The sequence below is a fragment of the Myxine glutinosa genome, chromosome 4, assembly GCF_964187855.1.
Source record: "Myxine glutinosa chromosome 4, kmMyxGlut1.1, whole genome shotgun sequence".
NCBI classification, from domain to species: domain Eukaryota; kingdom Metazoa; phylum Chordata; class Myxini; order Myxiniformes; family Myxinidae; genus Myxine; species Myxine glutinosa.
The window spans coordinates 746,623-771,605 of record NC_136264.1 but is presented as its reverse complement, the minus strand read 5'-3'; the positions used below and the strand labels follow the sequence as shown (position 1 = coordinate 771,605).

At 47.8% G+C, this 24,983-nt stretch overlaps 1 protein-coding gene across 1 annotated transcript in view; it reads right to left on the bottom strand.

The window, feature by feature from the left end:
* Positions 1-24,983, bottom strand: part of LOC137424402 (sodium-dependent neutral amino acid transporter B(0)AT1) — a 64,846-nt gene that overhangs the window by 14,377 nt on the left and 25,486 nt on the right. The window contains exons 6-9 of the mRNA XM_068111821.2: positions 11,044-11,154; positions 10,828-10,940; positions 3,437-3,565; positions 3,174-3,330 (exon numbers count right to left, since the gene is read on the bottom strand). Of these exons, the coding sequence (XP_067967922.1) occupies positions 3,174-3,330; positions 3,437-3,565; positions 10,828-10,940; positions 11,044-11,154 (510 nt within the window). The remainder of the gene's footprint in view (positions 1-3,173; positions 3,331-3,436; positions 3,566-10,827; positions 10,941-11,043; positions 11,155-24,983) is intronic.

The window sequence follows — 24,983 nt, the reverse complement described above, 5'->3', positions numbered from 1 at the left end:
CCTAGGTTCGTTGGCTTAGCGGTTAGGGTGCTGGCTTGGGATCCTAGGATCCTGGGTTCGTTGGCTTAGCGGTTAGGGTACCGGCTTGGGATCCTAGAATCCTGGGTTCGTTGGTTTAGCGATTAGGGTGCTGGCTTGGGATCTGAGGATCCTAGGTTCGTTGGCTTAGCGATGAGGGTGCTGGCTTGGGATCTGAGGATCCTGGGTTCGTTGGCTTAGTGGCTAGGGTGCTGGCTTGGGATCTGAGGATCCTGGGTTCGTTGGCTTAGCGGCTAGGGTGCTGGCTTGGGATCTGAGGATCCTGGGTTCGTTGGCTTAGCGGCTAGGGTGCTGGCTTGGGATCCTAGGATCCTGGGTTCGTTGGCTTAGCGGTTAGGGTGCCGGCTTGGGATCCTAGAATCCTGGGTTCATTGGCTTAGTGGTTAAGGTGCCGGCTTGTGATCTGAGGATCCTGGGTTCCTTGGCTTAGCGGTTAGGGTGCCGGCTTGGGATCTGAGGATCCTGTGTTCGTTGGCTTAGCGGTTAGGGTGCAGGCTTGGGATCCTAGGATCCTGGGTTAGTTGGCTTCGCTGTTAGGGTGCCGGCTTGGGATCCTAGAATCCTGGGTTCGTTGGCTTAGTGGTTAGGGTGCCGGGTTGGGATCTGAGGATCCTGGGTTCGTTGGTTTAGCGGTTAGGGTGCCGGCTTGGGATCCTCGGATCCTGGGTTCGTTGGCTTAGCGGTTAGGGTGCCGGCTTTGGATCTGAGGATCCTAGGTTTGTTGGCTTAGCGGTTAGGGTGCCGGCTTGGGATCTGAGGATCCTGTGTTCGTTGGCTTAGCGGTTAGGGTGCAGGCTTGGGATCCTAGGATCCTGGGTTAGTTGGCTTCGCTGTTAGGGTGCCGGCTTGGGATCCTAGAATCCTGGGTTCGTTGGCTTAGTGGTTAGGGTGCCGGGTTGGGATCTGAGGATCCTGGGTTCGTTGGTTTAGCGGTTAGGGTGCCGGCTTGGGATCCTCGGATCCTGGGTTCGTTGGCTTAGCGGTTAGGGTGCCGGCTTTGGATCTGAGGATCCTAGGTTTGTTGGCTTAGCGGTTAGGGTGCCGGCTTGGGATCCAAGGATCCTGGGTTAGTTGGCTTAGCGGTTGGGGTGCCGGCTTGGGATCCTAGGATCATGGGTTCGTTGGCTTAGCGATTAGGGTGCCGGCTTTGGATCTGAGGATCCTGGGTTCGTTGGCTTTGCGGTTAGGGTGCCGGCTTGGGGATCCTAGGATCCTGGGTTCGTTGGCTTAGCGGTTGGGGTGCCAGCTTGGGATCCTAGGATCCTGGGTTCATTGGCTTAGCAGTTGGGGTGCCGGCTTAGGATCCTCGGATCCTGGGTTCGTTGGCTTAGCGGTTGGGGTGCCGGCTTGGGATCCTAGGATCCTGGGTTCATTGGCTTAGCGGTTGGGGTGCCGGCTTGGGATCCTAGGATCCTGGGTTCATTGGCTTAGCGGTTAGGGTGTCGGCCTGGGATCCTAGGATCCTGGGTTCATTGGCTTAGCGGTTGGGGTGCCGGCTTGGGATCCTAGGATCCTGGGTTCATTGGCTTAGCGGTTAGGGTGTCGGCCTGGGATACTAGGATCCTGGGTTTGAATCCCGGGCAATCGCTGAATTAACACCAGGGGGGTTGACAGCCTGTCATCATTCCAAGGTCGGCAAATTGAGTACCAGTTCACCGGTAATTCCCTGTGTGTCGCAAGAGGCGACTAACAGGGTTGGCGGCAGGAAGGGCATCCGGCCATAAAACATTGCTTCAAAAAGGGGACCACGGTGCCCGAAAAAGGCCAACCCCTGCTCTGCGGGGGAAAATGGCCTCTAAAGGTGGTTCTACATCCATCACACAGTCGATTTCTGATAAGCGCAGCACAAGTCCCATCGACTCACACGGTTTGAAGCTGGAATCATACTCAGAAAGTTTGGAGTCCAAACGCATTTGTCCCAAGTCTGAGTTCAGGTCCAGCAAATATGGACTTCAATTCGACACCAGTCTGAATGCTGGACTGGGATTATATGTACGTTGGGGACACGTTCAAAAAGTAATAAAATGGCCTCCGAGATATCGTTGCAGACACACTCATGCACGGACGGACGGACGGACGGACGAGACCCAATCCATAAGTCCAACGGGGGCTAATAATCTTAGTTACCTCGGCCACCCAAGGTGCAAGGAGGTTATGTTTTCACCCCTGTTTGTGAGTCTGTCTGTTTGTGAGCAGGATACCTCAAAAAGTTATGGACACATTGGGACGAAACTTGTTGGACAGGTTGGGTAGGTGACAATAACAAGCCAATTACATTTTTGTTCAGGTACGTATCCAGATGAGGCTTATAAGTGGGGTACAAAACGTGAACTGTTCAACCGTGTGGAGGTACGGAGATACCCACTACCCACTTTGTACCCCACTGATAGGCTCTGCCAAGGTATGTGTGCATCTACCGAGGTAAACGTGCGGAAGTATGTGCTCTACTGAGGTATGCGTGTGTCTACCGAGGTATGCGTGTGTCTACCGAGGTATGCATGTGTCTGCAGAGGTAAATGTGCGGAGGTATGCATGTGTCTACCGAGGTATGTGTGTCTACCGAGGTATGCGTGTGTCTACAGAGGTATGCGTGTGTCTACAGAGGTATGCGTGTGTCTACCGAGGTATGCATGTGTCTACCGAGGTAAACATGCAGAAGTATGTGCTCTACTGAGGTATGCGTGTGTCTACCGAGGTATGCGTGCATCTACCGAGGTAAACGTGCAGAAGTATGCGCTCTACTGAGGTATGCGTGTGTCTACCGAGGTATGCGTGTGTCTACCGAGGTATGCGTGTGTCTACAGAGGTAAATGTGTGGAGGTATGCATGTGTCTACTGAGGTATGCGTATGTCTACCGAGGTATGCGTGTGTCTACCGAGGTATGCGTGTGTCTACCGAGGTATGCGTGTGTCCACCGAGGTAAACGTGCGGAAGTATGCGCTCTACTTGAGGTATGCGTGTGTCTACCGAGGTATGCGTGCCATCCCAGTTTGATGGTGTTATGTCAAGCAATATGTTTTATTTATTTTACATACTCAAACCAAAATGACAAGAGAGAGTATATTCATATCCAAAGGCCGAATTATCAGTGCTTTCAGGTACATGCATAATATGCCCACGTGTGCTACTTTACCTGATTTAAGAAGGTGTGCAGGTTACATTCGGCCAAGTCAAGAGAATCCACCCTGCGATGATCGCTTGCGTTGTACACTCCGGACCAATATGTGAAAGTCTCCCGAGTGATGGTTCCTTCAGCTACATCAAACTCATCCATCAGCAGCTTGATATTCCTAAAGAGAAAACATCAGAAGTACATGTCAGAATAGTCATATCTTGGTTATAGTATTTGTTACCCTATTTGGTTGAGGTCTGTCTGCACTTTGTGAGATACTCTACTTGTCCAGGCAATTGTGAAGAGAGACAGTTGCTTTGAAGCCAAGAACAGAGAACACAGGGATTGAAGCAAAGATAGAAGTTGCAGAGTTGATCAATGCAACAACCACCGCGTCCATCTCGCAGTCGTTCCTGCCAAATAGACATCCATTGCATAATTGGAATATTCTACCAGCTGTATATTTACAAATTCTACATCACATTACATGGTATATGTTAAAGTAAAAACAAGGTGCATACAGTACAGAGTTAAGATACTCGAGTCAAGTGTACGTAGCAAATGGTGTTTTGCACTTTTTCGTGAGTTTTCTTCCCAAAGTCAGCAAGGTAACGGAAACTGTTATGAAAAATAAATTGCAGCATTCTGCTTTTCCCCCATCATCACATCGGACCATCAATTTGGCGTCCACCCTGGTTATTACTCCCGTTGGAATTAGAACGGGGACTTATGTATTGGGTCTCGTCCGTCCGTCTGTCTGTCTGTGTGTGCGTGCGTCCGCAACGATATCTTGAAAATCTATAGACAGATTTTGTTCATACTTGGCACAAAGAAATTATATGAAGGTGTACATATGCACATCATTTTGCTTTACGATGCGATCCAAGATGGCTGACTGGCGGCCATTTTAGTTGTAAAAAACCCGATAGTGAACATGTCCTCAACCATTTCTCAGACATGCATTTGCCGATCTTGTTCAATCTTGGCACACAGATAATGAATGACGGGTTACATATGCTCGTATTTTATTTTCGAGGTCAGATCCAAGATGGCCGACTGGCGGTCATTTTGTTACTTAAACGTGTCCCCGACCATTTCTCGACATGCATGGACCGATCTTGTTCAATCTTGGCACAAAGACAAAACATGAGATGAGAATTATACATATGCAGAAGATTTTGTTTTTTAATCCGACCAAAGATGGCCGACTGGCGGCCTTTAACTCCGTACAACAAAATTGCTAAAACCACGGGGGCTATGACATCTTTTTCTCCTTGTTGATATTGATATGGTCTCTTGCTATAATCCAACAGTGAGAACATAGATGCCTGGAACCTCACGCAGGATGTTGTCCTTTATTTTACACTTTACTTGGAACCAGTGATTTTCCGTTTCAAAAAAGTGCCTTTTCCTTGTCCAAAAAAAACCTAAGTTCGGTTTCAGAAAATAAATTCTGTTTCGTGTTATCAATGGAAGAATAAATTGCCATGGAGAAAAAAAAAGCAGCTCCGGTCGTCTGAAGCAGCTGTGATCGATGTGAGCAGAACATTGTCTGTGCTCGTGCTCCAGGTATTCGTCCCTTGTGCGTCGAATTGTGTAATACTTTCTTTTAAAACTTTTTGCAATTACGCTCTGTGAATTACATCTGTGGAGAATCAAGCCGGTAGGTGACAAGACCAAGCCAATTACATTTTGGTTCAGGTCTGAATCCAGATCCGGCCCATCAGTGGATACAAAACGTAAACTGTTCAGCCTGGCGGAGGAGTGCGCTCCACCGAGTGCTGTTCTGGTTTCCTGAATGTGACTACATTCCGTTTTATCCTTCATCAGATTCAGTTATCCGTTTCACGTCACCGATTCCGTGAATTCCATCCATTTTTCGCAAATGTGGAAAATCACTGGATTGACTTACTCCACCCTTCTTTTGGCAAGCGGTTTTCCTCAGGACTGTATGCTGAGTCCCACCATTTTACTGGTTTACGTTAATGACCTCTTACTGCTGATGAAGACTTAGAGTTTGATAGTCCTGAAGCCCATTGAAAGACGGTCTGCGGCTATGTGACTCAATCCAGTCTTTAAACATGCATGCTGAACTCCGTATCCCAATAATCCCTAAAATCTGCAACGGGAAAATTTAACACTCGTTCAAAACATGGAACATGGATTCACCCGTGATAAAGACACATGTGCTCACGCTGCCTTCTCTAAGGATTGCCAGATGAATGAACCTTCCATCTCATTTTTAGTTCACCTGGAAAATAGTTCCGGAAAATGTGATGGCGCATAGTCCGTCAGTCCGTCCGTCCGTCCGTAAACACTTGCAACTTCTTCTCCGAAACCGCTAATGGGATTGTGACCAAATTTGGCACAAATTATATTTGGTATGTTGTGACTAAAGTTTGTTCACGGAATCAAGCCGGTTACATATGCAAAAAAAACAATATCGGGGTCTAAGGGGGTTTACTGGAGGTCAAAGTGGATCCAGGTTTGACTCCCCAAAATAGGAATTTGCTTTTTCCTTTGAAACTACAAACACTATTGCGATGAAACTTGATCACAACCTTCACCACCCATGACGTACCAAAGTTTGTTCACGGCACTAAGAATAAATCGGAGTCTAAGGGGTTCTACGGGGGTGGTGGGTTCCCCCACAAAATAGGTATTTTTTGTTTGTTTATTTAAAGTCTTATTTTTATGTTATTATGATTCTACATGTTGCCCTGTCTTCCAGCAACCATTGAAATTGGTTTAAAATACCGTGACACTGTTTCAAATACCTTTAGTTAGTGTAGTATACTGCTTTATTCGACCAGGTGAGCGCTCAGGGGTATTGCCCCTATTTTTCAATGTAGTGATCAAACTTTGGTATATCACGAGTGGTGTGTGTGTGTGTGTGTGTGTGTGTGTGTCTGGTTTCGGAGGAGAGAGCAAATATATATATTTGGGGGGCAACCACCCACCTCACCCACACCCCATAGACAACAGTTGTTTCGAACTTGCCAGTTTTGTCTCTTTTCCGATTGACTCAGCTAATGTGCAGTAGTGATAGCAGGGACTTCTTCCCCAACCAACTGGCTCTACAACATTAGCCGGTCCGTACTCGGTAGTTCACTCAGCTGCCCCTAATTAGATAAGATAGGTGAGTACGAACCGGGGGCGCGATCCCCCATTAGGTTGGCCACGTCAACCGAAGGTAAATGGTGTCAGATGGAATACCCTGGGAGATTTTGTCATCTAATTGGCTTTCGTGGTTTATTAGCAACCTGCCGGAGCACGGAGTTATCCATAACCGGTGGCCTCAGGACCGGGAGTTTGGGAGGAGTCGGAGAAGTTCCCTTGTGGTATTTTATTATGAGATATCGCCCGCCACAAAGCCTATAAGACCACTTGAGGTAGGGGCTACACAACCCCGAAACCCGGATCTGTAACAATATTATAGTTACTGTATATAAGAGTTGGAGATTGACAAAGTAAGAGTTGTGGTTATGGCTTCACCTCCGAGCGCTCTTTGAACGCCTCAGTCAGCACGGCCTGATCATTAACCCGGCCAAGTGCTTGTTCGGGGTGGCCTCAATTGACTTTCTCGGCCACCGCATCACGAAGGAGGGGGCCGTCCCACTGCCGTCTAAAGTGGAGGCTGTGAAGAGTTTTCCGCGCCCCCTCACCGTCAAGGCCTTGCAGGTGTTTTTGGGCATGGTGAACTTTTACCATCGTTTCGTGCCCCGGGCGGCCCAGCTGATGCGGCCCCTTTATGAGGCCATCAAAGGCAACCCTACCAAACGCGACATTGACTGGACCGAGGAGATGGCCAAGGCCTTCACGGACGCTAAACTGGCCCTCGCCAGTGCAACCATCCTGGCACATCTGTCGCCCGAGGCACCGATTGCTCTCACCAAGGACGCTTTGGACTACGCGGTTGGCACCGTGCATGAGCAGTGGGTCAACGGGCCGTGGCATCCGCTTGCCTTTTTTAGCCGGCAGCTCCGCCCTAACGAATGAAAGTACAGTACCTTTGATCGTGAGCTCCTAGGCCTCTACCTAGCCGTCCGACACTTCCGTTACCTGTTGGAAGCCTGCCCGTTCACGGCGTTTGTGGACCACAAGCCCCTGGTTTTTGCAATGGCCAAGGTCTCGGAGCCGTGGTCTGCCCGCCAACAACGCCAGCTCTCCTTCGTTTCCGAGTTCACGACGGCCATCCAACATGTTGCTGGGAAGGACAATACGGTCGCCGATTGTCTCCCCCGATCCATAGCTGGCGCGGTTCACCTTGGCATCGACTACGCCCGCATGGCGGCCGATCAGATCTCCGACCGGGATGTCCAGGCCTGCAGGACAGCGGTCATGGGGCTTTTACTGTCTGATGTGCCGTTCGAGGACACGGGCACCACGCTACTGTGCAACCTCTCTTTGGGATGGCCTCGCCCTGTCGTACCCACCATCTGGAGACGGCCGGTGTTCGAGGCCGTCCACGGTCTTTCTCACCCGGGCAGGAAGGCGTCGCAAAAGTTTATGGTGGTGAAGTTCGTTTGGCATGGGCTCAAGAAGGATTTGCACGACTGGGCCAACACCTGCGTCGAGTGCCAACGCTCGAAGGTACATCGCCATACCCAGGCCCCATTGGCACCATTCCCAGTGCCAGAGCGACGCTTTGACCATGTTCACGTGGACCTGGTAGGACCCCTCCCCCCCTCGCGGGGATTCACCCACCTCCTCACGATGATCGATAGGACCACCAGGTGGCCAAAGGCTGTCCCGCTCACATCTACAACATCCGCCGATGTGGCCCGGGCGTTCATCAGCACTTGGGTTGCCCGTTTTGGCGCTCCCTCGGACATCTCTTCAGACAGGGGCCCCCAGTTCACTTCAGAGCTCTGGGGTGCTGTGGCCCAGGGGCTTGGGGTAAAGCTCCATAGCACCACTGCATATCATCCCCAGGCTAATGGTTTGTGTGAGAGGTTCCATCGCTCTATGAAAGCTGCTCTCAGGGCCAGCCTCTGGGATGACAGTTGGGCCGACAGACTCCCGTGGGTCATGTTGGGCCCCAGGACAGCCCCTAAGGAAGACCTCCAGTCCTCATCCGCTGAGCTCGTCTATGGCCAGCCGCTGCGGGTTCCCGGGGAGTTCATGCCTGACGCCACAAGCCCCTGGTCCGCTGCCCGTCAGCGGTCGGTTCTCCAGGAGAATGCCAAGATGTTTGCACCAGTGCCCACATCTCAACATGGTTTGCCTCGGGCCCACGTCCCGCCGGATCTACGTGCAGCGGAGTATGTCTTTGTTCGCCAGGACGCACACCAGGGGCCGCTTCGGCCACCTTACGACGGGCCTTTCCACGTTCTGGAGGCCGGGGACAAGTCCTTCATGGTCGACATCGGCAGCAAACCGGGCCACCTTTCGGTGGACCGCCTCAAGCCAGCTCACTTGGACCTCGACCAGCCCCCTCGGTTGGCTCAACCCCCACGGCGGGGCCGTCCCCCGTCGGGTAAGCCCCGGTTGGCCCGCCTACCGCCAAGCCACTAACAGTCCCTGCTCGGGTCCTCAGTCGTTTCGGCCAGGTGGTTAAGGCCCCCCGAAAACTGACATTGCCCGTGCGCGTGAATTCTGGGGCGGCGCATGTGGGGGTTACCCCATTGGGACACAATTCACGGGCACGGGACCAGTGGGGCTATTGATGGTATGGGCGTGGCGTGTGCTCGGTGATTGGTACCACGCCCCCTTAGGAGGGTTGGGCTTGATATAAATGATGCATGAGTTCCGGTCTGTTTTTCAGTCCGTCGGAATATATGAGCTTTGAACCAGCTACGAGTGTCTCGCCTCCCCGTTATCCGCAACTCCGACAGTATACTGCTTTATTCGAGCAGGTGAGCACTCAGGGGTATTGCCCCTATTTTTTAATGTGGTGAACAAACGTATGTGTGTGGTGTGTGGTGTGTGGTGTGTGGTGTGTGGTGTGTGTGTGTATGTGTGTGTGTGTGTGTGTGTGTGTGTGTGGTTTTGGAGGAGAGAGCAAATATATATATTTGGAGGGCAACCACCCACCTCACCCACACCCCATAGACAACATTTTCCAACTTGCCAGTTTTGTCTCTTTTCCGATTGACTCAGCTTAGGTGCAGTAGTGATAGCAGGGACTTCTTCCCCAACCAACTGGCTCTACAACATTAGCCGGTCCATACTCGGTAGTTCACTCAGCTGCCCCTAATTAGATACGATAGGTGAGTACGAACCGGGGGCGCAATCCCCCATTAGGTTGGCCATGTCAACCGAAGGTAAACGGTGTCAGATGGAATACCCTGGGAGATTTTGTCATCTAATTGGCTTTCGTGGTTGATTAGCAACCTGCTGGAGCACGGAGTTATTCATAACCGGTGGCCTCAGGACCGGGAGTTTAGGAGGAGTCTGAGAAGTTCCCTTGTGGTATTTTTTTATGAGATATCGCCCGCCACAAAGCCTATAAGACCACTTGAGGTAGGGGCTTCACAACCCCGAAACCTGGATCTGTAACAATATTATAGTTACTGTATATAAGAGTTGGAGCTTGACAAAGTAAGAGTTATGGTGTTCATTTTCAACCAGCTTCCACATGAACTTCAAAAGCAACAAAATAATTTTCTTAAGAATTTTGTTGTGAAAGAGTATTGTTTGCAGCATCACCATAAAACACTTCGTGTTATAGTGATGCTGCCTCCTGATATCAGAGTCAGAAAGAGGAGTTTCACAAACATTTAACACATATACCATCCTCTGAACGCCGGTCCCACTCGACGCCAATGCTACGCGAGAGATGAATGTCCACACCTGGAGGTACTTCTCCCACGAATGGCCAGCTTAACGCCAATTTAGGGGTTATAAATTTGGAGGACCCGCAGCCCCGAGTGAATGAGCCACGTGTATAGTGTCATGACGCCTGTTATGCAACGATAAATCGAAGCGAGGGATTTCATAATTTACACCAGGGATAACTAACTATTCCAAATTGAGCGACGTGCAGGGAGACGAGGGAAGGAGTCGGCACGGAAAATTAGGAAATACAAATCTATTAATTAAAAAGGACACAGTCACAAGACAAATTTAGTCGTTGATACAGTGTATTTTACACTACCCCATCAAACACGTCATGTTAGTTCTTCATAGCTGGTGTTTGTGTCCTTTATGACATCCTCAAAAACAGTAAATTTCCTGTTTGGAATGATTTTCTAATTTGTTTGACCGCCAGACAGACAGAGTGAAACATCTCACTTCTCCCGGCGCACGTGCGGTCGGGACAAATTCAGACCCCAAAGAATTGCTAACCTACAGGTTTGTTTTCCAATTCATGTTGAAAATGTAACATTCAATTTAAATTAAGTTGCTCCTCGATCATAAACCGACGTTTGTGGACGGACGGACGGACAGACAAACTGACCCAATTTCTTAACTCTGTTTTTCGCTTCACGTGCATGGGGTAATTACAAATTTCTGCTCGAACCTACAAAAGGGCATTGCTTCATGGCACAACCATGCCCTCAGCCAATGACGCCACCCCATAGCCTTGTGCTGCGTACGAAAGCAGAAGAAGAAGATTTGCTAACAACCAATGGTTGCCCAACGGTTCCGAATTATAATCGTCCTACGGACGTGTCCCCGGACTGGGATGACTACAGTACTGACTGTACAGTTTTATTTCCACAGTACCAACTTGATAGGATTGTAGCTGGAGAAAGCAATCATGCCACCAAAACCCACGGACAACGAGAAAAAGATCTGCGTTGCAGCATTCATCCACACTTCCGGCTGTTTCAGGATTTCCACCTGTGAATGGCACCACCACAAGGCCCAATTGAATCCATCATCATTGTAAACTTGATAATCATTTCAAAAACGAATGCACTCCAGCCAATCCGTATGAACTCACGTCAGGGGTAAAGAGATATACAAGGCCATCAGTTGCTCCCTCCAGTGTGAGGCCTCGAACCAGGAAGCAGAGAAGCAGGACGTAAGGAAATGGCCCAGTCACATACACAGCCTGGAATGAACCCACAATTTGGTAAAATCCATCATTTGTCTGATAACTTTGCATCTTACCGGATCGAACCACCTCAGCTTGAAGATGCTAACGATAACACAAACCTTTAAAATTTTTTATGTACAATGAAGAACTAGTCTTACTCGTGAATGGCGGTGAAATCTGCAATGGTGGACAGGAAGTGTACATCAAGGGATGAAATCAACAGGATGTTCATCGAGGTGTGCTAACCGCCATGAGAAGAGGAACTTGACGCTTCACCTGCGTTAACACTTTGTCATCGTAAAACAAGATTTTACCCCTTTGTGTTTTGTTTTTTGCTCTAATGAAGGGTGAGCAGCGCCGAAACTTCAGCTTCCCGCTTCCCGCTTCCCATGGCAGTTAACAACATCATGTTGATTTCATCCATTTTATATTTTATGATGTACAAGGGAGAATGAAATGTTTCCTCTAACCAAGAAGTGCAGAAGCCTCAAATAAGTTCTGTCACTCAAGTTCTTGGGTCTCACTATCTGCCATGATCTTTCCTCGGAAAACCACATTTCAAATCTGGCCTCCAAAGCCAGTCGCCGACTGGGCATCCTCCGTCGTGTGAAGTCCTTCCTTGGCACAACTGAGCTCCTCACCACATACAAGGCTTTCATCCGCAGCTCAATGGAATACTGCTCTCCTCTCTGGGCCGGTGCTCCTGCCTCACACCTAGCTCGTCTTCACGCTGTTGAAACCAAAGCTTTCAGAATCATTGGAATCTCTCGTGATGTCGCTATCTCCGAGGGCCTTTTACTCACTCACCGCAGGCAGGTTGGTGGTCATTCCGTCTTCTTCCGACTCCTCTCTGGCCTTGCCCCCCCCCCCCCCAGCTCTGTCTGGGCTCTGTCCCCCAAATATTCCTACAGGTCGCACAAGATCTGCCTGCAACCCTCTTATGGTTAAACTGCCAAAATCAAGACTCTCTGCTCACCTTCACTCCTTCATTCCTCTTTTCTCCCGCCTCTGGAACAAACTCCCTCACTCTCTTCAATCCCACTCCTCCCTCCAGGTCTTTAAAACAGCTGTTCACCACCATCTCTTATCTTCCCCTTTCGAAATCCTTGATCTTTTCTACCCCCGTTAATTCACCCCAGATGCACTTTTTTGAAATACCAACTTTTGTCCTGGAAGTTCTTGTAGTGTCCATCTTGTTTATCCCCCCGTTCCCTGCCCCAGCCCTCCCCCTTCCACAGATCTCCCGATGTCCCTGTTCTTTACTGTTGTTGTGCTTCCTTCCTTTTTTTTTTCTTTTTTTTCTCTCCTCTTTTTTTCTCTCTTTCTCTTTCTCTTTCTCTTTCTCTCTCTCTCTCTCTCTCTCTCTCTCTCTCTCTCTCTCTCTCTCTCTCTCTCTCTCTCTCTCTCTCTCTCTCTCTCTCTCCACCTGCTGGCCGTTTGTATGCTGGTTGTACTGTCATGGCGTCTGCTTGTGGAGGCCTGTGAGTGCTCTGTGTTGTTGCTCCATTTCCCCCTCCCTCCCCCCCCGTTTTCCCCCCTCTGTGTCCTTGTGCCTGTTCGTGGAGTCTTCCTGGTGATTCCCATATACGTTGAGACGGGAGAGAGAGCCGGAGAGCACAGGGTGATCGCTGGTAAGGGTTCGCCGTTTTTGGGCGTCGCCCGATCGGTGTTTGCTCCTTCATCTTAAACCTCTATTTCCTTTTTTCCTTTCGTTTATCTTTCCTTCAGTTTGTTTTGTTGCCTCCCTTTTCCGAAGTTAGGGAAATCGGAGAGGTCTGATTACTTCCCATTCCCGGAGTTCGGGTAGGGAAGATTATATTATATATTCACCCTCCCCGAGTTGGGGAGGGGTTGTAAGTGCAGCTGTTCCAGCATGGCAGCTGCACTATCTCGATTTACGGCCTTTCAGAGCCTGACCCGTAAGCACGGGTTCTTTTGTGTACCTCCGGAACGTGAGGTGAGTGTCGAGGACGTTGTCCTCGCAACCCGTCGTGTTGTCGGGATCGACAAGGTTGTTGCCGCTTCGCGGATGAACAAGCGGATCGTTATTTTTTTGTCCGACGTGGATTGTGTCCCACAAATTGTCGAACAGGGTTTGACAATCGATCCAGATTTATTTGTTATGATTTCCCCACTGGATAGCCCAGCGATAAAAGTCGTGATATCCAATTGCCCCCCATTTGTATCCGACGATGTACTAATTAAAGAGTTGTCCCGATACGGTACCATCGTGTCTCGTATCTCCATGATTCCCTTTGGGTCACGAAACAACGATTTAAGGCACGTGGTTTCATTCCGGCGGCAAGTGTTTATGATTTTTAAAAATTCCCAGAAGGATTTAAACCTTATAATAAAATTAAAACATCAACAGAACGAATATACAGTGTACGTGTCCACCAACGTTCTAAAATGTTTTGGCTGCGGACAATTTGGGCATGTTAAGCATGACTGCCCCCGAAAAGAGAATTCTCCACAAGTACAACCTCCCCTCCGAACCGGGAATAAGCAACCCCCCCACCTTCCCACCACCGATCCAAACCCTTCCACCACCGACCCAAGCCTTCCCACCACCGAACCAAACCTTCCCACCACCGAACCAAGCCCTCCCACCACCGACCCAAACCCTCCCACCACCGACCCAAACCCTCCCACCACCGAACCAAACCTTCCCACCACCGAACCAAGCCTTCCCGCCGCCGAACCAAGCCCTCCCACCACCGACCCGAACCTTCCCACCATCGACCCAAGCCTTACCACCACTGATCCCAATCTGTCTACCACCGACCTAAGCCCTCCTACCACCGACCCAAACCCCCCCGCCGTACCCCCTTCCCCTCCCCTTGAAACAGGGGTCCCTCCCTCTACTGAAGGATCTAATTGCAGCCATCTCCTGTTAACGATAGATCTCACCCCCCAGGCGACATCGTCCAATCACAGCTTGTTGCCTGCTATAACTGATCCTACCTCTCTCGCCGTGGTAGCCGATGGGAATCCCCTCCCGATGATCACGTCCTCCCCCACCCTTGCAATCTCTTCCCACTAACCAGGACGAGTTTCAATTAGTCTGCCCAAAAGGAAAAAGACATCTGCAAACAACAGATGAAAACGGTCATCTCCTTAAAAAACCTACAACTGAAAACCGACAGCCCCTCCTCTCTGGCCTAGATTTGTCCCTCGTCACAGAAAATCGTTTCTCGCTATTGGAGGACATAGATGTGGATGAATCCTCGCCCTTGTCTACTGACCTAGAAACTGATATGGTTGAACCGCAAAAATTAGTACCCCCCCCCCTCCCCTGAAGATGGCTCATTTCTCTCCCTCCCCGTCCCCGCCCTCTATGGACTATGCCCCATCCGATAACGTGGAGGGATGTGATGATGGTGAGGAGATAAATGATGAAAACCAGTGTGACACACCATCTGAGCCATCTGATATAGATGACTCTGTTAGTGAATGTGGTAGCCTTAAGGAAGAAGAAACCCCTCCAATCCCTCCCTCCGAGATAAAAAGGTTTCTTAAGGACACATTCCGAAAAAGGAATGTTGTTATAGAAACCTTTTTTCCGGAGCTACCTGATTTTATACATTCCGCTAGGCTGATGGTAAAACGGCCCCACGTTTTTAATTTCAATTCCTCCCAACGTCACCGTTTAAAGAAGTGGTTGCAAAAAACTAAGAATGAACTGCTATCAAAAAATTGAGTGGTGGTCACTCCTCCTTGTAGCTGTAATGAGTTTTTCCATTTGTAGCCTGAATATTAACGGAGGATGTAGCTCTGTCCGTAAAGTTCAAGTAAGGGATTTTCTATTACAGAAGAAAGTCGACATTGCCCTCTTACAAGAGACCCATGCCAACGACTGCTGTGTCGCAGAGTGGTGTAGGTTCTTCCCCGGCCTGTCCTTTTTTAGTAACGGTGACTCCCGCAAAGGCGGTGTCGCAATAATTCTTAGCTCCTCCTTTTCGCCTTCATCGCTTAAATTCGACGAAATACACAAGGGATCCCTAGCATCCCTAGAATTCCACTACTGTGCAAAATTCTATACTATTTTTAATATCTATGCCCCAAGTACGCCTGTAGCTCGGCGAGTTTTTTTTAATGCCCTTGGGACACACCTAACGTCCCTCGACAGCCAAAACGCCCTAAAAAACCAAGACAATCATGTTTGTATTGGTGGAGATTTTAATTGCACCCTCCAACCCCAACTAGACAGGAACAGTGCAGAGCCCCATCCTGCCTCCACAATCCCTCTCACCAAATTTTTAAAACAAATGAATTTGACAGATATATGGTGGGTACAGCACCCATCAATCAGGCAATACACAAGGTGTCGATGCATTCAGGGTTATATTGTACTTGCTCGCTTGGACAAGTTCTATATTAATCCTCCACTTGAACGCCTCGTTCTGTCATCCAAAATTTGCCCATCAGGATTCTCGGACCACAGCGCAACATTTCTCAAAATTTCTGCCCCCTGCCCGAAACACAAGAGTGCTTTTTGGAAATTTAATAACAACTTACTTGATGATAGTACCTTTAAGGACATTTTTCCGGAAATTTGGAATATTCTAGTTGCCTCCCAAGCGAATTTCTCAAACCTCAGACAATGGTGGGATAATGCCAAAACGCACATCAGACTGTTCTGCCAACAATATCGTGCGTATGGTGTTCAAGAGGAAAGAAAAACCACAACCTTACTTGAAGATGAAATCCTGGAATTACAGGAACAGCTTCAGGGAACTGCAAGTGTGAGCTACCAGGAAATGGGGCAACAAATGCATGGAAAAACGGCCTTACTGAATTCCATATCCGAAAGGCGAGCACAAAATGCCTTATTGCGCCTGAAGATGAGGTACATACACGACCTTGATGCTCCGACCAAATTCTTCTTCAGCCTTAAAAGGGGGGCCTCTTCGTCAATGATTACACGCTTGCTCCATGATGAGGAACTCCTTTATGAAGATGGCAGAATCAGGGAATGTGCCCGGAAACATTTTAAACAACGGTTTATGCGGCATGACACTAACCAGGATGCAATATCGGAACTTGTTTCTAACCTTCCAACATTGGCGGAGGATCAGAAGCAGCAGTTGGAGGATCCTCTTAGGTTACCTGAGCTCACCGCTGCCTTGAAGGCCTTGGAACCTGATAAAGCCCCTGGACTGGATGGGCTGACTAGTGAATTTTTCCAGTTTTTTTGGGACGCCATTGGACCTCACCTACTGCGGGTATTGAATGAATGTTTAGAGGATGGACAACTGCCGTGGAGTTGCCGGAGAGCAGTCACCACCTTAATTCCTAAGAAAGCGGACACTCAACTTATAGAGAACTGGCGTCCTATTTCTGTTTTATGTACGGATTATAAAATTTTAGCCAAAGCCTTGTCTAATCGAATGAAACCTTTTATGAATGTACTAATAGGAGAACATCAATCCTTTTGTATTCCTGGACGTACTATTTTTAATAATATCTTTCTTATCCATGATACCATTCGGTTTTGTAACAATTTTAATATGAATGTTGGTCTATTTTTCATTGACCAAGGAAAAGCCTTTGACTGTATTGACCACATGTACCTTTTTAGAGTTTTAGAGAATTTTGGGTTTGGACGTATTTTTATCTCGTACGTTAAACTTTTGTATTGTAATATATCCAGTGTTCTTAAAATTAATCAAGTATTGTGTAGCCCCATTGCTGTACAATGGGGAGTACGGCAAGGTTGCCCGCTATATGGACTTTTATACTCTCTTGCCATCGAACCTCTTCTGCTCCAATTACGTACGCACATTTCTGGCTTCACTGGATCAATTCTTACCACACCGCTAAAAGTCTCTGCTTATGCAGATGATGTCTGTATTTATATAAAAAATAGTGCTGACGTCACTGCGGTGGCTCAGGCACTAAAGACATATTGTCAGGCTTGTTCAGGCCAGGTAAACTGGAAGAAGAGTAAAGCCCTTTGGATAGGACCTGGAGATTGCCCGCCAATTGTCCTACCAGGAGGAGTGAACTGGCAGAAAAGTGGCATTAAATACCTTGGTATTTTCCTAGGAGACAACACCTTTGAGCAGCAGAACTGGGTGGGATTACCGGACAAGGTAATGGCAAAACTGGCCCGCTGGAAAGGACTTCTTTCTCAACTTTCGTACCGCGGAAGAACTCTCGTCATTAACAATCTTGTCGCCTCTATGCTATGGCATAAGATGATATGCCTACAACCGCCCGGGAGCCTTCTTATTACACTGCAAAAGAGCATTGTCGACTTTTTCTGGAGCGGGAAACACTGGCTCCAACCCCCCGTGGCATACTTACCACTCACTGAAGGTGGCCAAGGTCTTATTGATATCCGCAGCCGGATTATGGTCTTCCGGCTTCATATCGTGCGCCAACTTGTATATGGAGATGAAGCCCTACTCTGGAGGCCTCTGGCTAACTGCATATTGCAGCTTACATGCAAGCTGGGTTACGACCGAGAACTTTTCTTGATGAACCCTCATCAAATCGATTCATCCTTGCTGCCCACCTTTTACCAAGGGGTGATGAACGCCTGGCAAGCCCTGTCCTTTTCCCGTGAAATGGCAACATACAACATGGAAATGTTGTTGAATGAGCCCCTATGCTACAACCCCTTTCTGGAAAACAGCTTGAATAATAGGGGACTCGTTCAACGTTTTGTTGATGCCAAGCTGCTGCGAATGAAAGACCTCATGACAGAGTCTGGGAGCTGCCGGCTGAGTGCTGCCGCTGTGGCACAAAAAACCGGAATAAAATCTGTCAGGATCATCTCTCGGTTCCTTCAAGGGATATCCACAACGTATCGTAATACCTGCGAGGAACTTGGCCCTTCCCCCGAGGAAACAGCGGGTGACTTCCCCAAACTCCTAGTCTTCAGCCCGCCACTTAATCTGTCCCCTGGCCTGAACAGCCCTGATGATACTGCATTATCCCTTCCCGCCTTTCCAAAGAAAACTTTGTACAACGCGTGCGTTAAAATTTTATACGCAAAAACATTTTCTGAGCACCCGAGGCTTCGATGGCGGGATGTTTTACCCCCAATACCCCCCAACTGCCCCAATTGGCGAAGTTTTTATCTCTTGCCTACTCCAAAGTATGTTGGAGATATTCAATGGAAACTTGTACACTGGATTTTACCTTGTAATGTTTTACTGAACCGGTTTTCTACTGCTAACTCTAATCTATGCCCTTTCTGTGCATCCATTGAAACCCTACCGCATATATACCTGGAGTGTGAACGATTGCAACCTCTTTTTACATTCCTTCAGGAACGCTTTGTGAAGCTTGGTTCCCTCTTCAATCACAATGTTTTTATTTATGGTGTTTTAGGACCGTCTTCCCTTAGAAATGTGGTTTTAATGAATTTTTTTAATTGGCCAGGCCAAGTTTGCAATTTACAAATCCAGGAAGAAAAAAATGGGAAACGCTTCTGACTCGTCATATGATGTACTGCTCACCTTTAAGGCTCTTGTAAATGCAAGACTAAAGCTAGAATACCGGTTTTTTTAAATGAACAAGAATTTAACATGTTTTAAAGAAAAGTGGGTTTTTAATGATGTCATATGCACACTTGATGATGATGATTTGATAATAACTTTTCCTTGAGACCATTCTATTGTGTTTTGTTTTCTTTGTGACTGAACATAACTGATTTTTTGTACTCTTGTAATAAAAGGAAGAAACAGTCAGTCTCTCTCTCTCTCTCTCTCTCTCATGTTCTATGCGTTACCTCTTACATGAGCCTCGACTTAGTATAAAACAGTATTTAAATTATAAAATGAAATGTAAATTAAATGATAACGGCAACCTCACAGAATACTTCAAACACCTGGACATTTCAATAACACAATGTACAAGTGGAAGTTGTTAAAGGTCCAATGACAAACAAAAAGAGTGATCGTAGACACCATTAAAAACAACATGAGAAAGCTAAGTAGTAAAACGTCACAACGTTTGATCTTTCAAATGAAAACTAAATTATACTTTAGGCCCTGGTGGGTCTGTGTCCGCCTTTCCGCACCCAACAAAGTGGGTACAACCAAGGTGGGTTACCTGTTCGTAGAAGGAAACCATTTTGTGCAGAAATGCAATACAACAACATGCATTTTAAGGCCATTTTCCCTGCTAGAGCGTGGGTTAGCCTTGCGGTCCCCATGACAATCTTCTCCATTTTGCCCTATTTTCTGCATCTCCCCTTGTCCGCATTTCTTCTTCCACCATCTTTAGCCAAGTCTTTCTCGGTCTTTCTCGGTCTTCCCCGTCCTCTACTTCCTTCTACATTAACTTCCATCACTCTTCTCAACCAGTCACTTTCATCCTTCCTCAACAAAATGACCAAACCATCTCAAACTGTTCCTCTTCACAGCATCAATCACAGGCTCTATTCCCATCATCTTTCGCAATTCATCATTTGTCTTCCTCTCTCTCAACGATACTCCGCACATCCATCGAACCATTCGCATTTCCACCCTTTCCAGCCTTCGTTGCTGCTCTACGTTCATTACCCATGTCTCGCTCCCATAAATCATCACACTTCTCACACATGCAGCATACACCTTGCCCTTCAGCTTCAGCGACACTCTCCTCCTCATCAGCACGCCACTTAGTTCCCGAAACTTCTTCCATGCACATCTCACTCGAGCAACCGTTGCCGAGTCTGATCCACCTTCTCCATTCAGCATGTCTCTGAGGTAGCAAAATGTTTTCACACCTTCCAGCTTCACGCCGTCTCCAAGATCCAACTCAACATTTCCTCCATCTGCAGCTCCCTCTGTGCACACCTTACATTTGAATGTAGCTGCCACACTGGTAAATGACCCTCTCAGACCACTACATTTTTGATGAACCCACTCAGCGCACATTGTACATTGAATGGAGTTCACTCTTGACACCCTTCCTGCACACAGCACACGGCCACTTCCCAGTTCTTTCCACCTCACCACATGCTTTACCACTTGCCATCACCTTCGTCTTTCCGATATTCACCTTCAGACCTTTTGTCTCCATACATTCCTTCCACTTGTTCATCTTTTCCTTCAGTCCATCCATACTTTCCGCAATCAACACCAGATCATCTGCATACAATAACTCCCACGGTAAACCCTCCTTTACGTTCTGAGCCAGCACCTCCATCACAGCTACAAATAGTAGTGGACTTAGTACCGACCCCTGATGCACTCCCACCTTCACCTCAAACTCACCACTGTTCCCGTCCTTCGTCCTTACAGCTGTGCGCGCTCTTTTGTACATTGCCATCACTACTCTGATCAACCATTCCTCCACTCCTAACTTCCTCAATGCCCATGTCAATACTTTGCGTGGAACCCTATCGAATGCTTTCTCCAGATCAACAAACCCAAAAAACAACTTCTTCCTCTTATCCATGTACTTCTCCTGCAACTGCCTCACAATGAAAAGCGCATCTGTCGTTCCTCTTCCTGGCATAAATCTCGTGAAAGAGCTAACATTTACTTCACAAACAAATCAACCAGACAAACAAAATATATAAAAAGAGGGAGCGGAAAACAAGATGGGGAGAGAAGGGGAAGCACACAAACACAACATTTGAGAGCAGGGAGACGTGTGGAAGGGAGAGGGCTTGGGGGGAGGAGGCGTGGGAAGGGGGGGGGGGGGGTGGAGGGAGAAGTATAAAACACAAGGACACCAAGGACTTCCAGGACAGAAGTTGGTATTTCAAAAAAGTGGAATTGGGGTGAAATTAGCAGGGGTAGAAAAGATCAAGGTTTTGGATGGGGGAAGATAAGAGATGGTGGTGAACAGCTGTTTTAAAGACCTGGAGGGTGGAGTGGGATTGAAGAGAGTGAGGGAGTTTGTTCCAGAGGCGGGAGAAAAGAGGAATGAAGGAGTGAAGGTGAGCAGAGAGTCTTGATTTTGGCAGTTTGACCATAAGAGGGTTGCAGGCAGATCTTGTGCGACCTGCAGGAATATTTGCGGGACAGAGCCCAGAGAGAGCTGGGGGGGCAAGGCCAGAGAGGAGTCGGTAGAAGATGGAAAGCCCACCAACCTGCCTGCGGTGAGTGAGTGAGAGGCCCTTGGAGTTAGCTTCATCGCGGGAGATTCCAATGATTCTGAATGCTTTGGTTTCAACAGCATGAAGACGAGCTAGGTGTGAGGCAGGAGCACCAGCCCAGAGGGGAGAGCAGTATTCCATTGAGCTGCGGATGAAAGCCTTGTATGTGGTGAGGAGCTCAGGTGTGCCAAGGAAGGACTTCGCACGACGGAGGATGCCTAGTCGGCGACTGGCTTTGGAGGCCAGATTTGAAATGTGGTTTTCCCAGGAAAGATCATGGCAGATAGTGAGACCCAAGAGCTTGAGTGACAGAACTTCTTGGAGAGGATTATTCAGAAAGTGGATGGGAGGGTTGTCCAGTCGGTCTTTTTGGAGAGACATCGTAAGAGTGTGAGATTTGTCAGGATTGAAAGACATGTTCCACTTGTTTGCCCAGTCTGTGATTTTGTCCAGGTCTGCAGAGAGTGAGGAGGCAGCAGACTGCCGATTTGAGGGATGAAGAATGGAGCGACAGAGAGTAGAGTCATCAGCAAAGAGATACAGAGGATTTTCAAGAGAGTCAGAGAGATCATTGATGAAGACCAGAAAAAGCACAGGGCCCAGAACACTGCCTTGTGGAACTCCAGCCTGAACAGGAAGAGGAGATGAGAGAAACCCATTCAGGGCCACACGTTGACTACGACTAGAGAGGAAGTCCGCCAGCCATGCGTGGAGATTTCCATGGATACCAAAAGAGGAGAGTTTGGTGAGCAGAGCGGGGTGCCAGACCGTATGGAAGGCACGTGATATGTCAAGGGAGACTGCTCTAATTTCCTGTTTGGCATTGAGGACCTCCATCCATTGTTGAGAAAGCAGAAGCAGCATGTCCAGAGTAGAGTGTCCAGGTCTGAAACCAAATTGATGATCAGAGATCGAGCCATTGGAGAAGAGGAAAGATTTCATATCTGAAGCAATGATGGATTCCATGACTTTGCTGATAATTGGGAGAAGGCTGATTGGTCTGTAGTTGCTAGGATCTGTTTTTGCACCTTTTTTGTGCAAAGCGGTGATGTTGGCTGATTTCCAAGCAGATGGCAGATGACCTTGAGCAAAAGAGAGGGTGAAGAGAACAGAGAGAGGGAGTGAAAGAGCGGAAGAACAGGGTTTTAGGACCCGTGGACTGATGCCGTCAGGTCCAGTTGCAGAATCCGAGTCGAGGGTTTACAGAAACTTTTCCACCTTGTCAGGAGGAAAGGACACAGAGTCCAGGAGCAGCTGGGTACGACTGGGTACGGTGGGTACAGAGAGGGATGGGTTTGGGACACATGATTTAGAGGCAAACACAGAGTTGAGGCATTCAGCTTTTTCACGTGCGGAGTCAGCCGTGTGGCCATTTGAGGTGAGGGAGGGGATGGAGGGGGAACAAACACCAGAAACAGATTTGAGCAGACACCACCAGGACGTGGCGTCTGTGATTTGGAAGGGAGACAGATAAGAGAGTTCGGTCCTGAGAACGGAGAGATATTGTGATCACAAGATGTAGATCGAGTGAGGGAAGATGGGACAGATGGGGAAAACATGGAGGAATGTAATGTTGAGTCTTCAGCATACACCTGCAAGAATATAGCAGGAAATTCCTCTTGTGCTTTTAGCTGGGCTTATTGGGTTTTTAATCACACATCTTGTGATCACACATCTATCATCACACATCTATGACACATCTTATGAATGACAGATCGATCACATCTTGTGATCACAATCTCTCTCCTTTCTTCCTTATCCTCCTCTCCAACACCCTTTCCAATACCTTCATTCCATGCTCCAATAACTTTATCGCTCGGTACAAGCCACACTCCAGAGGGTCACCTTTCCCCTTGTATAGAGGGACGAGGGTACTCAGTTCCCAAGCCACAGGAATGTGGCCTTCTTTCACCACCAGATTACAGATCTCTGTCATTGCAGAAATGCAATGTTGAGTATAATCGAATGACAGATCGTAACGATCTTTATAATCCGTGTGAATGAAACATCTTGCAGTAATGAAGGATTTATAACTGAAACTTTCTCCTCCCAGTCTTACACAAAGGGCAAAGTAAGTTTTATATCCACAAAGTAATTCACTTGTGGATTTGCGCACACATGATATTATTGCGGGTCTGTGAACCGGCCCTGAAGGTAAATGCAACCAACATACAGGTTCCGACATTAGTTATCTCTAGTATTCGTTCAGGTTTTCCTTCCCCTTTGTCGAGCTAGCGGGGCACATTACATTGCGAGGACTTAGCTAGGTTTTTCCCTCTATTTCCCCCATTTTAATAAAAACCCAATAAGCCCAGCTAAAAGCACAAGAGGAATTTCCTGCTATATTCTTGCAGGTGTATGCTGAAGACTCAACATTACATTCCTCCATGTTTTCCCCATCTGTCCCATCTTCCCTCACTCGATCTACATCTTGTGATCACAGCCACCTCTTTAAATTTGGACTTGGACAAGATTTCTCAGTGGGGCAAATGTAATCATGTTAAGTTTAATGTTTCTAAAAATCAATTTCTTCCCATCTCTCTCTCTAAAATTCCTCTGAACTATCCAATCTCCTATGAAAGCTCCACAATTACACCATGTGATAAATAAACCTACTAGGTATTACCATAACATCAAATTTATCCTGGAATCCACACATTACACAAATAGCTAAGTCCACCTCGAAGAAACTAAGAGTCCTGTTCAGATGTCGAAGATTCTTCTTCTCTCAACAGCTTCTTTAACTATATAAAGGATTGATTTGTTCTTGTAGAGTGCTGCTCTCACATCTGGGGAGAGTCTAGCTCCACACACTTCCTGGACAGAATTGAATCCAAAGTAATCCGACTTATCAACTCTCCCAATATGACCTCAAAACTCGACCCACTCGAATTACGCAGCAAAGTTGGTTATTTTTTATCTTTTCTACAGATATTACTTCGGTTTCTGCTCCCAAGAACTTCCTGCTTCTGTACCTCTGCCATTAGCGAGACCACGGAATACTCAACACGCCACTACGTCTCATGATTATTGTGTGGCCATTGGTAACTCAATGATGGGCTGTGATGATATTTGTTTCTTCCCCTCCACTGCTAAACTCTGGCACTCTTTACCTTCACATGTCTTTCCAAACACTTATGATCTTCCCATTTTCAAAAAGCACATTTTTTACTTCTTCAAAAACTCTTGGACTATTCTCTCTTTCTGCACTTTTCTATCAATGCAGCTCTTTTATTTAAGGGCTGGCCTCGATGAGGACTATATTGTCCGTGCTGGAGCCTTCAACATTAAAAAAAAAATCAACGGTAATCTTTTATGCCTGCACTCTGCTAAAGGCACGAGAGCTATTCCACACCATAATCGGTGGTAATCCTTTACACCTGCGCTCTGCATTGGATACGACCATACCCATTGGATTTCCTGTAAAAGCAACTGGCAAAGTCTCCACAGATTTCCCATAAGCCACGTGGCGTACAGCACAAGGCCCTATATAAACGCACAGTTTGCCAGAGGCAACAGGAGACAGAGACAGAGAGACAGAGAGACAGAGACAGAGAGACAGAGACACAGAGACACAGAGAGATACCGGGAAGGAGATGGAGGTGACCTCAGTGCAGGAGGACAGACGGGACGGCGCTAGGTAGAGCAGAGCCGAGCTGTGGGGTGAGGCTGGCAGAACGGAGCTCTGGGCAAGGCATAAATCCTTTCACAGTGTAGAGGGCATTTCGGAGACCGGGGACCAAGCCTATTTACCACATCCATAATAAATAACCCCACAACCCCAAAGTAACTTCTTCTATCC